This window comes from Cydia amplana, chromosome 11 (genome assembly GCF_948474715.1).
Source record: "Cydia amplana chromosome 11, ilCydAmpl1.1, whole genome shotgun sequence".
NCBI lineage: Eukaryota > Metazoa > Arthropoda > Insecta > Lepidoptera > Tortricidae > Cydia > Cydia amplana.
This window is the reverse complement of record NC_086079.1, coordinates 13452709-13469260: the sequence shown is the minus strand read 5'-3', so window position 1 is coordinate 13469260 and position 16552 is coordinate 13452709. Positions and strand designations below refer to the sequence as shown.

The 16552-nt window shown below is 38.2% G+C and overlaps 1 protein-coding gene across 1 annotated transcript in view; it reads left to right on the top strand.

Moving 5' to 3' along the window:
* LOC134652113 (uncharacterized) overlaps positions 1-16552 on the top strand; it is a 32812-nt gene that overhangs the window by 1389 nt on the left and 14871 nt on the right. The window contains exon 3 of the mRNA XM_063507280.1: positions 177-317. Within this exon, the coding sequence (XP_063363350.1) occupies positions 177-317 (141 nt within the window). The remainder of the gene's footprint in view (positions 1-176; positions 318-16552) is intronic.

Sequence of the window (16552 nt, the reverse complement as noted above, 5' to 3'; positions counted from 1 at the left end):
CAATTTTCAGAGAGAATTTATTTCAGAATCAAAATTATATAAAAAGATTTACGCGACAACAGCTTTTCTCGATTGTCTCCAATTCACTATAGTAGAACTACGATTTGAAATCACTTATTAAAGTCTGTCAGAGCCTTACCTTAACTTCCACAATACATTTTGAAACCATTGTTCAGGTCCCACTGAGTACTCACTTGGTCAAGCAAGCGGCGGGTCTCCAGCGCTGCATGGCGCAATGTGTCGCCAACGCGGCAACTATACGCTCCGCACTTGCTTCTACCCACCAGCCTGTTATGGATGCCATGCTCGCTAAAATGGTGAGTACCTTTTTCAGGTCCCTCGAACGCTCGCTTTCTCAAGCAAATACTCAAAAAAAACCGGCAAAGTGCGAGTCGGACTCGCGCACGGAGTCGCGAACAAAAAATAGAGCAAAAAAATCGTGTTGGTTGTATGGGAGCCCCCTTAAATATTTATTTTATTTTTAGTATTTGTTGTTATAGCGGCATAAGAGATACATAATTTGTGAAAATTTCAACTGTCTAGCTATCGCGGTTCATGAGATACAGCCTGGTGACAGACGGACGGACGGACGGACAGCGAAGTCTTAGTAATAGGGTCCCGTTTTTTACCCTTTGGGTACGGAACCCTAAAAAGCAGGTAAAAATGTCGCAAACGTGCCGTCCGTAAAACATAGACACGACACGATCCGTAAGCGATTTGTTTCTTATGTTTATTGTTTATCTTCCTAATTTAGGTCCTAGAAGAGACATCAAGATGAGTTAGACGATGTTGTTATCGTTGGCAGTACTTTAGATCTTTCATTGACAATTTTATGGGCTTAACGTACGAATCGTTAAAATGTAAGCCCACTGCAACGGATGCACATAAAAAATGTATAGGTAAATAGGTACATTACCAACCTATTGTTGGAGAGTCTTGAGGTTGTCTTGAGACTCGAGAGTTTAAGTAGTTTTTAAGATCTGGGACTTGTGTACGACTCGGAATGTTTTCCAGGGTCGAAATATTTACATTTCACGGATAGAGTAAAGATTTCTAAAGTAACAAAGATCGTAAAATCACACAACTAAAATCCTAAAGCTCCCAACTATGACCAAAAACTAAATAATAGAATTAATAGGTGTCTTCGTTCAGGCGTGACTATTATTTGAACTTCGTAGTTCTAATGTAAAATATTATTTATAAATGGAAGAAATAACTTTGGCAAAACCTAAAAGAACTTTTAATTGATATTGGTACTTAATTATCTATTGAACTAGTGGACCATAGTTGTAGTATTGGATTATAGTTGGGTGGTTTAACTTTTGGTATGTTGCCTAGTTCAAAGCCGTTCATATTGATATTTTGTCATTCGAAATATTTTCGATTTATTATACATTTCGAAAGTGGATTGCTCGACTCGTGAGTAGGTATAGTGTAGGTACCTACTATACAATACATAGTTCCATAGGTTGCTTCATGATTTGCTCCTTACTTTCCGGCCTTTGTCGTACAAAATATGGCTCTATTAAATTTGAATACTTACACCTACTTCTTTTATTAACGGAACCACTTTAACAATACTTTGATGACGACGCGTTTTTATGAACTTTCATAGACGGGTTTAATGGATTAACCTACAACGCAGGTTAAAACCAGTAAATGGGCGCAATAAACTTTTTAATGGACGATTAAACTGTTGTTGACTATTGATATTTCCTTCCCCAATCAAAAAGCAAAACGAGTTGCCTGCCGCAACAAATACCCTTAATTTTTTTATTTATCATTAGTTATTTCATGTTAATTTATCAAGTCAAAGTTTCACAAATCAGATACAAGTCATGTCGAGATTAAAAATGTCACATGACAACATATTTTCTAATCCATTTTCAGTGGGAAAGTTTTTCACTACGTCAGGGTTGATATGACCGGCGATAATCAGGCGCATTGACCCTTCCGCGGCCAGCTAATTTAATTTACCCTTCTTACCCCAAATGTTGTATCCTAACAGGCGAATACCGTCAAATATGCCTTTCAGTCGCAGAGCTGTTCAAAGAACCCCATTACCGTGATTGCTCCGCAACAATAAGTAATTATAAGCCTCGTGTTAAGCTAAAGGGGTGTAACTTCTAACCCGTTCATCGCTACGAACAATATTTCAATATTTCCATGCCACTTCTTTCTTAAACAGCGTTCTAGATTTGATGACAATCGTAGCAGTGTCATCGTTATACCATTAGGAAACATGTCAACGTCAGCAATTTACATTCAAAGATAACTTTTAAACCCTTGCCGAATGGCTTAAATACATATAAAAATATTGCATATTACATATTTAGATTTATTTTTATTTGTTATTTAACGTATTTTTGAACTGGTTACTTTAACAACACCTAGTTTTGAGATCTAATTTATATTATACGTCGAAATGAGGTTTGCCATTGGCATGCCGAGACAAGGGTACGTTCTATTTCTTCTCCAGGTTTAACTTGTAAAGTAACAAAGATAACAAGTATCCAATATGAAAGGCGATCGATCAGCATTGAACGCCTGAACGGGTTAATGACAGCACGTAGGTGTTTAGTAATTACGAGCTGGTGTGTAATCAGGCGTGGGCCTTTTCTCGCTCGATTACCGATTGTCTCCGGTTCCCACAAGACAGAAATGGCGACACGTCAAACAATCTTTATTACCACTATTTTACCCAGTTAGATATCTATAAGATTGTAAAATGTATGTACAAACCAGCATGGGGACTAGGAAATTCAGCCCATACTTGCGTGCAACAGAATAATCTAACTACACAGCTGTACTGTGAAGTTTGTGGCCGATTAGGTACTACTTTTGTCTTTTTACAAACTGATTGTATTCAAAAGGCGGACTGTACTGCTCCATAGATAATATGCTCTACCAGTGATTCAGTGAATCTAGTATTCTATTTAGACCTACTCGGTAAGGTGTTTTTGTAACCGACTTGTAAACAATTCACTAGTTAGGTACTTGTGGTGCTATATACAAACTTGCAAGCTCATTCTTAACAGTTCCGGGTGTTCAAGGGCTACCGACAAAAACCATTCGTCGCTCCACTCCAACCAAATTGCGCCCGCTCGTTATCCGGTAATGACATCCACTAATGACCCCTTAAGATCCTAAACTTGGCCTCAGCCGTGGGAATATTGGACTATGAAACGTAAAGTAGGTACAGTATTTACAGGTAGGTTGTAGTTGCACAAAAAGTTTTTTAAAAACATGCTCAGAATTTTAATCCTCGTGATCACGATGATGATATTGTTATCACCTCTAATAAACCGGTACATGTACATACATATGTACCTAGTCACAGCGACAATCACATAATAAGATCGGCGGATTTTATATTGACGGCCACTGTGACGAGGTACGAAATGGTAGGTACATAAATAAAATTTCTTGGCTGTATGAAAAAAAATGTAGCTACATATAAATTTTACTGAAAATGTAAATCATAAAATTGAGCGCTAATTGGTATAACCTTTAGTTTTTGACGGTTATTTCCACTCGTGTGTTTCCTGTTTACCTGGAAAAAGTCACGGCGGGTCTTTGCGTGACATTTTCAATTCTCATTGAATGCGTTCTCGGGTCAACTCAGCCACCCTTGAAAATGTTAATTGGACCTAGATTCAGCGTTTAAAAAATATAATTTCAATGTGATAGAAATTTTATATTCAATATGGATAGCAGCAGCACCTTAGCGCATTCTTATACAAAAATTCCAGTTGTGTTTTCCCGACAGAAACACGGCGTTTTTGGTAGACCACAACCCGAAAATAACCAAATCTCAGCTTAAAAAGCTGATGGACGTAGGTTCATATACAGACGTGTGTGTCGGGGGTTGTTTGCCTTTAATTCATATTTAAGCCGAGCGTCGGCTAACGACCTGCAAACACGTCAACACGTCCTTAGACTTGAAATTTTATTCTCATGGACAACATAAAGTAAACTTGATACCTTTCTGTCTACAGGTACTTATATTTATTTGCTATAAGTTCTTAGATTATTTTGATTAGAGAAAAAAAGAGTAACTTTTCAATTATTCCACGACGATAAGTAAAATCCTTTAAAAATAGAACTCCAAAGCGGATAGAAAAAGCTTACCTTTTTCAATTAAAATAAAAAGCGGTCAAGTGCGAGTCGGACTCGCCCATGAAGGGTTCCGTATTTAGGAGATTTTGACGTATTAAAAAAAAACTACTAACTAGAACTCGTTCAAACCAATTTTCGGTGGAAGTTTACATGGTAATGTACATCATATATTTTTTTTAGTTTTATCATTCTCTTATTTTAGAAGTTACAGGGGGGGGGACACATTTTACCACTTTGGAAGTGTCTCTCGCGCAAACCATTCAGTTTAGAAAAAAATTATATTAGAAACCTCAATATCATTTTTGAAGACCTATCCATAGTAAGATATGAGCGCCGCGCCGGCGCGCCGCCGCCGCCGACAAAATTTTCGCGCCGCCGTCGCCGACGCTGCGTTATCGGCGTGGCATCGGCGTGACCTTGGTAGTCACTACTACTTTCGGAATTAGATAATATATTTTTAATCGAGTTTAGATCATTAACGGCGCCACTTCAAATAGTTTAGAGGCATTCAAAGGGTATTTTAGGCCCATTTAATTCAAAAATATCGAAGGCAAATGCAAACTTATCTGTCTAGTAACCGCGCTACTAGTCTTGGGGAAACGAAATTATTTAATATAAATTTTAACATCAATATACTTGTAATAAACATACTGATTTCCTTCCATTTTTATTGTGGAACGTTCTACATTACAATTTATAGATTGTATATACAGGGTGCTTCATGTAACAGGAGCAATAAATTAAACTAAAGGCTGTACTCCTCAAACTGACCAACATTTGTTCAGCAACTTTTAAAAATTATGAATCATTTAGACTTCCTCTTTTTCATACAAAATAAATATTGCCTTCAATGTACGCTGACATCAGTGTGTTTGACGTTGCTTGTATTTAAACATAACAAAATTTGCAATAATTTGCGTCTTAGAATAAACTTTAAAGTGTAATAAAAATCAAAACATGAGTTATTTTCAAAAGTTGCTGAACAAATGTTGGTCAGTTTGAGGAGTACAGCCTACAGCTTAATTAATAAATGTTTGGAGCTCAACTTTCGACCTGTTTTAAAACGCTTGAGCATTGGTCCTTATCCGATCTTAGCTCCATTGCAGCTCGGCCTTTGTCGTCGCACGAATGCGCCCGCAGGAAAGCTCCAGATCTTTAACACTATGGCTTCAGTCTTTATCGGCCTGCGCCCTCGCTCTGCTCTCTTGCAGCTCGGCCTCGCACAGAAGCGCGCCGCAATTGTCGCTCCAGGCGTTCGGCCGTCAGCCAAACTTACACTTGGCGTTCGTTTCTTAGCTGTATGCTTACCTGCAGCTCATCCTCTGGCCTCGCATTGGGAGGCGTCGAAATCAAGTCTTCGGTGTTACATGGAGCTCGGCGTTGGGCCTCACTTTTTGACATAAATCTGTTTTGTTGAATCGATATTGGTTAATGACGGAGCTCGATTTTCTTTGGACTGTCGACAAGACGTTTCCCTGATACAGTCAATCCGCAATTTTTAACTGAGCACAAAAGGGCCTCGCTATATAAGATCTTCCGGCCAGAGCCTCGCCAAGATGCCGCGCGATACAGCTTATCCACAGTTTATACGATATCAATTTTTTTCGTACCATTATTCAATAAATTATCCTTGAAAATAAAAAATGCATTTATTTCATAGCTTTCTTACAGCAAAAACATGTTTTTTCGGTAAAATTTTGGTTTGAATTCTATTTTCATTAATCGAAGGTGTTTCAAGGCCACGCCGCCGATTCGCCGCCGCCGCCGACCAATTTTGACCGGCGCGCCGCCGCCGGCTATATGCCTATCGGCGCTCATATCTAATCCATAGATACCCCACACGTATGGGTTTGATGAAAAAAATTTTTTTGAGTTTCAGTTCTAAGTATGGGGAACCCCCAAAATTTATTGTTTTTTTTTCTATTTTTGTGTGAAAATCTTAATGCGGTTCACAGAATACATCTACTTACCAAGTTTCAACAGTATAGTTCTTATAGTTTCGGAAAAAAGTGGCTGTGACATACGGACGGACAGACAGACAATCACGATTTTCGTCAAAAAATATCTAATATTCGCCAAGGACGATCCCATAACGATTATATAGCCAATAATATCCGCCGCCTTATAAATTATGCATGCCATTTATATAGTTTAAAGCAAGTTCAAGTGGTTATCGACGTATCGAGGCGTCCTCAAAAATTAGTAACCATGAGCGCTATTCGAAGTTTACAAATTCGTTGTACAAATGTTATAAATGCGAAAGTAATTAAGTAGTTTGTAGTTATTATATTATATGTATATGTATTTATTTATGTATGTATATATAAGTATGTGTATGTATTGTATATGTATTTTTATTTTGTTTATTTTTATTTGCATGGTAATTTGTCTGTTTTTGATGTATTTAGTGATAGGTTTCTTTCATTGCATTTGCAACACCTACTGACATATGTAAATTTATTAATTTCCGCTACCCAAAGGTTGTCTGGAAGAGATCGCTTTTTAGCGATAAGACCGCCTGTTGATTACCTCTGCTTGTATTTCTGTTTTCTTTTGTATTGTCTTCTTTTATTGAGGTGTGCAATAAAGAGTATTTGTATTGTATTGTAGTCTGTATATTGCCTCTTCACGCTTAAACCGCTAGATTTAAAAGAAAATTGGAGTCCCGGGGACATGGGATTGGGATGGGATATTTTTTATTATCACAATATTATTATCTTGTACGCAGACGAAGCCATGGGCAGAAGCTAGTTATTGATATGTTGTATTATTACTCGTAGCGCATCTCAGTCGCAACGATATACATATAAGATGAAATGCTTGACTGATGATGATGATGATGATGATGGCATGAATGATGTGGCTGCCTCCATGTGTACGCATTTTCACCTTTTTTCACTGGAATAAAGTGAAAATGTGTATAACTTGTTTATGACACCGTGACTGTAGGTACAAGTAACTCACGCATCCGTGTCATCGATTACAGTTTTAAGGCCGCCCCGTGAACTAGAATCGGCGATGATGACTGTGCTTGTTATCACGTCACCAAAGTATACACTTTCTACATTATTTGACAGGATCTTTATGTCCAGTCATACCTATAATGAGACTGCGATTTTGATGGTAGGAGCGTAAATGCAAGTTTACTCGTAGAGATTTCTTTAGCCCTCTGGCAAAACGGTTGTTTTCTTCATGCATATTTGCGGTTCGGTATTTTTTCTGGTAAAAGATGTTTTACTTACTTACTAATCTTGCATTTAAATAAATTAATATTTAGGGACAATCTTACACAGATTGATAGCCCCAAACTACTTAAGCAAAGCTTGTGCTATACGTACTAGGCGATGATATACATACTTAGATAAATAGATAAGAACAGATAGTCGTGATAAACCCACAAATAAATGCCCTTACCGGGATTCAAACCCGAGACCTCCTGCTTAGTAGGCAGTCACTATTCTAGTCTCTAGACTAGTACCTACATACATATAAATATATTATCGTCGTGAACATTTTATCAAAATTCACGATCTGGATGCCGTAGTCCTTACCGAAATGATCTCTCCCCTCGCGCCGTCGTAACGACGGCCATAAAAGCAACATGTTTATGTATGTCCCGGCCCGCAACCTACATCGGCACAGGCTTGTCTTGTCTCGGTTTCCGGATTTCCAGACGCATCCGGATTTAAACCAGGATCCGTTTTCCGGAGGGGCTTTGAAAGTTATAGCTCCAGAGATCTGTGGTTGGTCACAACTAGCAGGCCAGTTAATCTAAAATATCTGATATTTGAAGATAGAAGCTTTGTTCTAATATTATCAAATATCAATATCAAATATCAACAGGGGTCGGACAAAAAGTGCGGATGACTTCAAACCACTTATAGTATGACTTCAAATAGTATTTTTGATTTTCATAAACAATTATCACTTATCATTTATCAACCTCTTTATTAAACGATATCGCCACTTGAAATGAGTAAGTACGTTTTTGACTGACACATTGTCAATCAGATGAACAATAAATTGACTTCGTTATTGTTTAGCTATTGTATCTTCACGATTATATTTAGCTAAAATTTAGCTATAAAAGTATAATAACATCAAATTATCTTTTTTATTTTTACTAATCTTACCTACTGTTCCCACTTTTGACTATTAAACCTATTTATCTGAGGATCCCACAGCCTTGTTCTAAGTGTTCTAACTAATTTCAAATAATTATACCTTATGGTAACAAGTTTCGTGAAATTTATTTTATTCACTACATCACCCTACCACCTGTATTATTAATTCCATGGATTTATTTACGATTATTTTGTTACTTTATTAATACTACTTTGTTACTACATGTCACACGGAAGTTTAAATACAAACTCAAACATCATCCTGTGTGCAAGATTACGTCATTTTTACGTCATCCGCACTTTTTGTCCGACCCCTGCTCATGTGTATTGTTGACTACCTAGGTAGTTTATGACACATTATGTAGTTTGAGTAACCCTTTTTGAGACTTGTGACCTCGGAACTAACGTTCAGACGCAGCCAGACAATTGGCCATTAGTCGCCTCGCCCGATACATCCCTTTATTGACCTCCGTTTGAAAGGTAAATTGATCGGTGATACGATCGGTGTCGTGTTTGGGTGCCAGCTAATTGGATCCGTGTTAATTATCCGTGTATGAACTGTATGAGTAATAAACTGACTCCTTCATTACGGTGGGTTCGTTTGGCAAATCCATTTGGTCGCGGGTTGTGTGGTATAGATAGCCGCCCAAAGTCCTATATAAAGTCCTAGAGAAGATTCTAATTCGGGATAAGTAGCAGTAGTATTAATTAGTGAAATCTCAGTTTCTGTACATCTTATTCATTATATCATTATACATCAATCATTATATCGTATTTTTCAGATATTCCATTTTAAAGCGCCTGTCTTCGCGCTTCATTCCATGTCTGTCGGCCCATTGGCAACTACATTCAGTTTACGACGGCTTTTTGACGAATGTCATCCATCCATCTTATGGGTACTTTCGTTTTTAGGGTTTTTCTTCACTGCACTGTTTATAATTTATTTTTTAAATTGATTACGCTAATACGCTCTGTCCTGTTTGGGTGCGATGCGAGCTAATTGGGTCCACGTTAATTGCCCGTGTCACCCGTGTGTCACCGTGTGGGGGTCACAAGACATTGACCGTCCGATACTGAAACTTTAATTATCCTTTAGCCGCACACACACAACCAAAACGAACCAACTCAAATGCAATTTTGTCTGAGAAATGTCTTTAAAGTGAAAACTTCTTTAGCGGCGCTGTGCACTTTTTGAGGTGGGGAAAAAATGTTAAACTCGAGACAGCGTAAGACGGTCACGTGACCTGATCAAAAAACTGTTACATGTAATGTCATTGAGTTTTTCTTTATTGATTTAAATACCATCTAGTGAGTTTCTCTCTAACTGGTATTAATATAACTCGAATACTAACAGTGGTGTGCTTAGGGGTTTCAAGTAATTAACGCTAACGCTGATGGCGTTAACCTCAATTATACATAGTGCATTTTGCACTAGTCATTGAATTTTCACTTCTGCCGGCACTCCCTGAGTGCAACCCGTTGGTTTTTTTTTGTCTTTTATTGTCCTCCAAATGTTGAATACCTAAAGGTAATTAATTTACACTATGACACGAACGTAAACAAATACAGAGAACGCATATTATCATCGTAGTAATTAAACTGTTCATTACCACCGATACATTTTGACGCATAAAAACTCACTGCGTTATTTGCGGATTTTTTTTTCTGTGTGAACACGCTATACCTAACATTACTATGCGATAATCTAATTCGCTACGTTGTATTGTAGGTCGATCCGATTACCGATTAGTTGTACCTAATCTCGTATGATTACAATCGATTTGTAACACGGTAAGATAACGCGTGTGAACTTTTACTCTATCTATTTCAGCGTGTAATGAAGAGCTTTTCTCTTGCTATTTTCTACAACTTTGTCCAAGAACTAACGTATACACATATTAGATTTTCTATACAGCAAACATTGAATGCGAGAGAATATTGTTTGATATTAAATCATAAATGACCGTTAAAGCGTCTCGTCGCGACTTAGAGGTCACTGCACTTCTCTTGCATACTATTCCTTACAGTATATTTTATTTATTCCGTTATTGTATGATGACTGTGAGAAAATTGACAAAATATCATGTGCTGTTCATAGGTTAGCACAATGGTATTCCAAATGTTAGGATAGAAGTACTTTGTAGCGTACGAAAACACCGCGAGGTTCAACGATCACACATCCTATCTTATTTAACCAAAGTATTCGTTATTTTTGGTGTTGGCGCGAACAATGTCAATAAAACCATTGTGGAACTATCTTTATCTTTAAGTAAAGTTGTGTTTTGTTATTTAAGACTTATTGTGGTTAAGGTAGTGTTAAACTTTGAGTTAAAGCACATTGGCTCAACTTATACAATATACCTACAATTAAAAATTGTATTTGATAAATCTGCTACCTACTGTTCTCCCAAAGCTAATGGGGCATCGCACTCCAGACAATTAATTTTCCAATTACTACACTTTCCAAATTAAGTAATCACTCCTTGAGTCTCGAAAACATTGTGATTGGGAGTTCAAAAGGTCGCTGCCCTGTAGCGGACGGTGATCGAATCACGCGCTTTGACAATTAGGTGACATTAGCCAATTGAAGGCAATTCTAATTAACACGGTCTCTACCGGTGACCCTTTGCCGTCACCACTGCTGTAGGACATCTACGCAAGCATAGGTACCTATATTACCTACCTAGGTTTATTAGGTTTAGTTGGTGTATTTTTACTAGCTGATAGATGGGGATTCCAAATAGAATTGTATTGTTTTTTTACAAAATTCATGTAGCCCAGCGGTCGGCAACCCGCGGCCTGTGAACCTGTCACTTGCGGCCCGCGAGCCTCCCTGGCTATTTTGTATGTAATATTGACAAACGACAATGTCTAGTCTAGTCATAAATATTAACAAAGTTCGGCCCGCGTCAACTTCGTTAACTACTATGTGGCCCTTGGCTGCTAAAAGGTTGCCGACCGCTGATGTAGCCCTTACCGAATTTTAGTTCAATAATGATGTTGGTACATATTTATCATTATAATATAAGATGTTTGAATTAATTGGTAGATAATGATTGATATTAAACTATCATAACAAGAGGGCCTTCCGCGAACTTCGAAAATAGAAATTTCGTTATCTGTCCCTCTATCGTTCTTACTTCTTACATATCTATAAAAAACATATCCATATGAAAACAATAATACTATAAATATTGTTTTTATAGAGCTCATCACTGCTCTCACGTATCAATCGGAAACAATTAGCGAACACAAACACAATTGAAAGCAGTAGAGGATATCCTGCTCGAACAAAACATCGACTCGGGCGCATCATTATCGTGAACACAGTGAAAGTTTATCGCTTTAAAATCGCTGCGGTAATTCGCATTCGCGACCGCTATTACGGTTGCGCCGTTGCGCGTGATGCGTCTACGCAACGTTGGCTGCAGCGTGCATTTGAAATATGTTTAATTGTTTAGTTACTACAAAAGGTTGTCTCTTTCAAAGGGACTGACGTCGGAGGAGGGTTAGTTGTAGGATAGAATAGTATATTGTAAGTTTTTTTTGCTTTAAGCAGATGCGGAGGACATTGCGTGCTGTGGAAGTTAATAATCACTTTGAAATATTAGCAACAGTTATTATAAGTAAAAGGGTAGTTGTTGAGGAGCAAAACAATTCGCCAGCGTGACATCAATTTTAGTTCACCGGCATGACCAATCGTTAGGTAGGAAACACGGATGTCCTGCGTTCAGTGCTCTCAAACAGGGATGTTGCGTGAAAATGTTGTTATCCTCGCCTTGTAAACTTTGCTGCTTACCAGATCATTGTGGTAGTCATCGAGGTCAAAGGTAAACACACCTCTGGTGAATACGTCACGTTAATGAAGAAATATACCGCGTAATTTATTATAAAAGGAATTCTATAATTTCCTACCCTCAAGGGAAAAAGTTGGTTGGCACGAGACCGCTCGGTGTAATTGCATAAGTCATGATCATGAATTCACACAACTCCCATTCGTTGCATCGCTCAGTGTCGCCGACCCGTCTGTCTAAGTCTGCAGTCGTATGCTGTCTCGAATGCCAGGACATTCATATTTTATACTTACTAACTCTCATTTTATGCTAATAACGCTTTTACGACTGAAAATTGGATTGCATTTTTATCTAATTGCATTCTAGACTTTTATGCGCAACTTAACGTTTTTCTGTGCAGTTAATATGAATTTTATAGTTTGTTAGCTGCTAAGTCATGCATTTATTGCTCTTTGAACTATAAAATGTCATGTATTTTATAATTTACAACCTTTATGTTCCCCTAATACGTGCATGCAGCGCACGCAAGCCTTATTGAATCAAACACGCAGAAATGATACGAACGTAGATAACTCATAACTATTGGGAGCGCTACTGAAACACGGATGAAACGCTCTTACGCAACCCTCGCGGCTTGAATATTAATTTACTTACAAAGCCACAGAGTAGGTCACTTGCAGTTTCATTGTGAAACTGATATTTCAGCCTGCTATTGAAGACTTACCCACGGTAAGCAGTGGTCGTATTGACCTAGCAACTGACCCTGACCAAATGGTGATTTTACACGGAACGGGACTTTATGAGGCATTTAAAATCCTAATGCAACCTTAATTGCCTGAAGCTTGCCATTTTAGTTTATTATTTTGACAAAACGATACCTTTACAACTCGAGAGTTTTTATAGTGATGTTTCGAACACTGAAAAAAAAATTAGCCGAACTCATTGAGTATTTAGAAAACAACTGAACTTAAATAATAAATAAATAAAATAAATGTTGATACAACCGATTTTGATGTTACATGCCGACCTGTTACTGACCTGACCAAAATATTTTGTTACTGTTATGCAAACATTACTTTCAGTGAAGGCGTTTTTATGTTTAAAATTACAGGAAGACTAATCAATGTGGCGCGGTAATCGTGAAAGTCAATAAATCTTTAAATCAATTGTTTATGCCAACACTCATGTCTGCCAATTCATGTTGATGAATTTTTTTAATAAGTATTTTAAGTTTGCGCATTTGTAAATGCGCCACGCGAAATACGTTCAAGAAAATATGAAAAAGCCTTATGGTGTTGAGGATAGTGTAGGGTTTGTACGACGGATCCGAAATATATGGGAAGATCTGCGGATCCGGATCCAGATCCGGATAATTTCATACATTCCGGATCCGGATTGCAAACCTTGCAAATTTCGAGAGGTCCATAGGTACTTCACCCGCTGACTATACAATTTCTGTCTAGTGTTGTTGAACTATCGGCATTCAATTACTCATCTTTAGCTTCCGGAGCGAGCGTGTCCACATTGTCTGTGATTGGTCGCGCCGCCGGATCGTGACATTAAGAGCATGGGCTGTTAGCCCCATCGCTGTCCCTGACCACTAAATCGAGACCTCAGAGTCGTAAGAACTACTCTCAATTCGGGTTCATACAGACACTACAGACGGTACAGACAGCCGGTGTCGGGTCCCTGTGGACTCGATAGGGTAGGAAGGACAAGGACGGTGCTCTAGGTTACAGATATTCCACTTTAGTGAATTGCTGAAGCTCTTAATGTAATTGATTGCCTATTAGTCATTAAGTGTCATGGTGGGTGAGTTAGATCATTACTTGTGTGTTACTGTGTTATGGAAAAATTGCTCGTAACATATTCATATTACTGTAATATTCTCCTTGTATACGTATTGTTCCGCATCCGCATCTTTCTTATAATTTTATTCAGGCTGCTTATTTAAGTTTCGTAGCTCGGAATTTTCCATCTTAACATTCACATTTTCTTCTTTATTTTTTACCATCGTTGTACCTACTAATATATTTAAGTAGGACAGCGTTGACATGTCAGAGTAACTGCTTGCCCAGAGTCCAGTGGCAGCGCCATAATCATGCCTGGTGTGCAGGCCTAAGCTGCTGGCTTGCCTATTTTTAAGACCTGTAGGACTTATTCTACAGGATTACGCGTTACTCCCTCAAATGAGACAAGCCGGTGGGAATCGAGTTCTTTGAACGACCCTTCACTGCTGTGCTGTGTCCTTGGGGGCTATAGTGTTTTAAGTTTGTTCGCTTATATTTGCTTTAAAGGCTTTTTATCTTTATTCCCAATAAGATGGCACAGATGTAAACTAAACAGATAGTGTAGAATTGTAATAGATAGTACTTGCAAGCCGGTGATTGCGTATCAATCAACCGGTAATTAAACACAGCGATTAGCGACGGCCACCGACCCCGTGCGGTTTGCAATTTTAAACCAATTCAATGAATTGAGCTCGAGGTGATTGTCGCTGTTGTTATCTTTGTTTTGTTCATATGCATCTGCCATGTGCCAAAATCAATATTATACGTAATATGTTCTTTACTTAGATATTATACATAATATCTAAGTAAAGTACATATTACGTTTCTGTAAATAAAGTTAGGGTAGACTAGCGTCTTCATATCAGCTGAAAGATTTGCACCGCTGTGCATAGACTTCTCTCGAGGGTCTACAAAATTACCGGTCGTGCATGGCCCTTCATCCTTGCGATCTTAAGATGTTTCTTACTGCTTTCTCGTTTCGCTGTCGCTACTACACCACTTAAGAACATTTCTGCCCCAGCTGCCATGTTGTACTTGTACGAGCCACGCTCACTGCTGGACACAAGCATTATTAATTGTAAAATTAGAAACGCCCTGATTTTTTATATGAATAAGGAATGGCTTACTATTAGTTAACTTCTCCAAAACACTCTACGACTACGCTACGATCATGAATAAAATTCACAAACGGGCATGGACGTCTAGACTATTACGCTTCCGTATGCAATACACGAGACTTATATGACGTCCGCGTCTATTGTTGCGATGCATCGACCGTTTCAGTATGAAATTACAAGATATACTGTTAGTGAACTTTATCTTGTTGATGTAAGGTTGAAAATTGGGAATTTAACTGTTGTACAACGAGAGTGCAAGTGGCTGCGGTCACTGACGTAACATAGCCGCACGCGCCGCTTTGCGAAACCGACGAAGTGCATATTAGTCATCCGTCGACGGGAGCTAGTTTCGAGGTAGACAGATTCACATTCGAGTTTTAGGGTTCCGTAGCACAAAAGATAAAACGGAACTGTTATAAGTTCACTCATCTCATCTGGTCATAGGATCTGTCGGTTCCGTCACTCCCAAGGGGATGTCCGATTTTCTCGGGCCTGAAACTCGTTAAAACTTTCATATTGGTTCGAGATGTGTTGGTACGTGACCAATCTTCCCTTTACTCCCAAATAAAAAATTTACATGTCAAAGTATATTTATGATTATTATGGTACCTAATCCTAAACTGCTTAACAATTATGTAATGCTTTTTAACTGTAGCCACCAATATTTTTGTTCCAATTGGCTATATTAAAGATGATATGAAATATTCGGACAACATAGCAATAAATATTTGATTGAAGGGCCCAATGTATTTAATTGCGTTCGATGGCACGCGATACTGTAAAGTAAACGAATATACCTACCTATAGTCGGATTATTCCTATTTGCGTTATTTGACACATGTCACTCACAACAGCAATACAACGTAAAATGTCTTGCACATCGAAATCACAAAGGAAGACAATTGCACTGCGAACGTTTACGTTCTACGTCATTTTTTAATTTAGGGTTGGCCGGACACCACCGTTATGAATCGGTAGTCGTCTAAGTAAATCGATATAAATTTTTCATTTTAGGTCGCAACAAAGCATTATTAAATTTATTTATTTTCTTATTATTTATTAACCATATAATTCTAGCTTTATTTAAATCTCAAATAAAAATTCATTAAACGTCACACACAATTCAATACCTTAGTCTAGGTGCCATCCAATCGTAATCGCTTGCTGTGACACTCGATTTGGGTTAGTTACATCTCTATAAACGCCAGTCATAATGTGTCAAATAATGCAAATAATCCGTCTATAGTTCTGACTTATGAGGTTGATGTGTCAAACCCTCAATCACTTAAGCGCTAAGAGAAGCAGGCAGCAGCTTATTTCTCAACACGGAACCATCGTATATTCGTTAGACTCTCACTTGACGCTTCACAGTAGCACGACAATCAGTGCGCGCGGCAAAAAGTGTCACAATAAAACGATAGACAAAAGAAGGCACAATAGCGGATAATGTGTGGATTTGCATGTAATGGCCGCTTTCTAATGGGCGCCTTTGTGCGCTGATGGCGGTGAAAGTACAGGACCACGCGTGGGCGCCCTATAGGTATTACGTTTTCATAAAGCTTACCTACCGTTTAATAGTAGGATATTTGTGTAAAGGTAGCGTACCT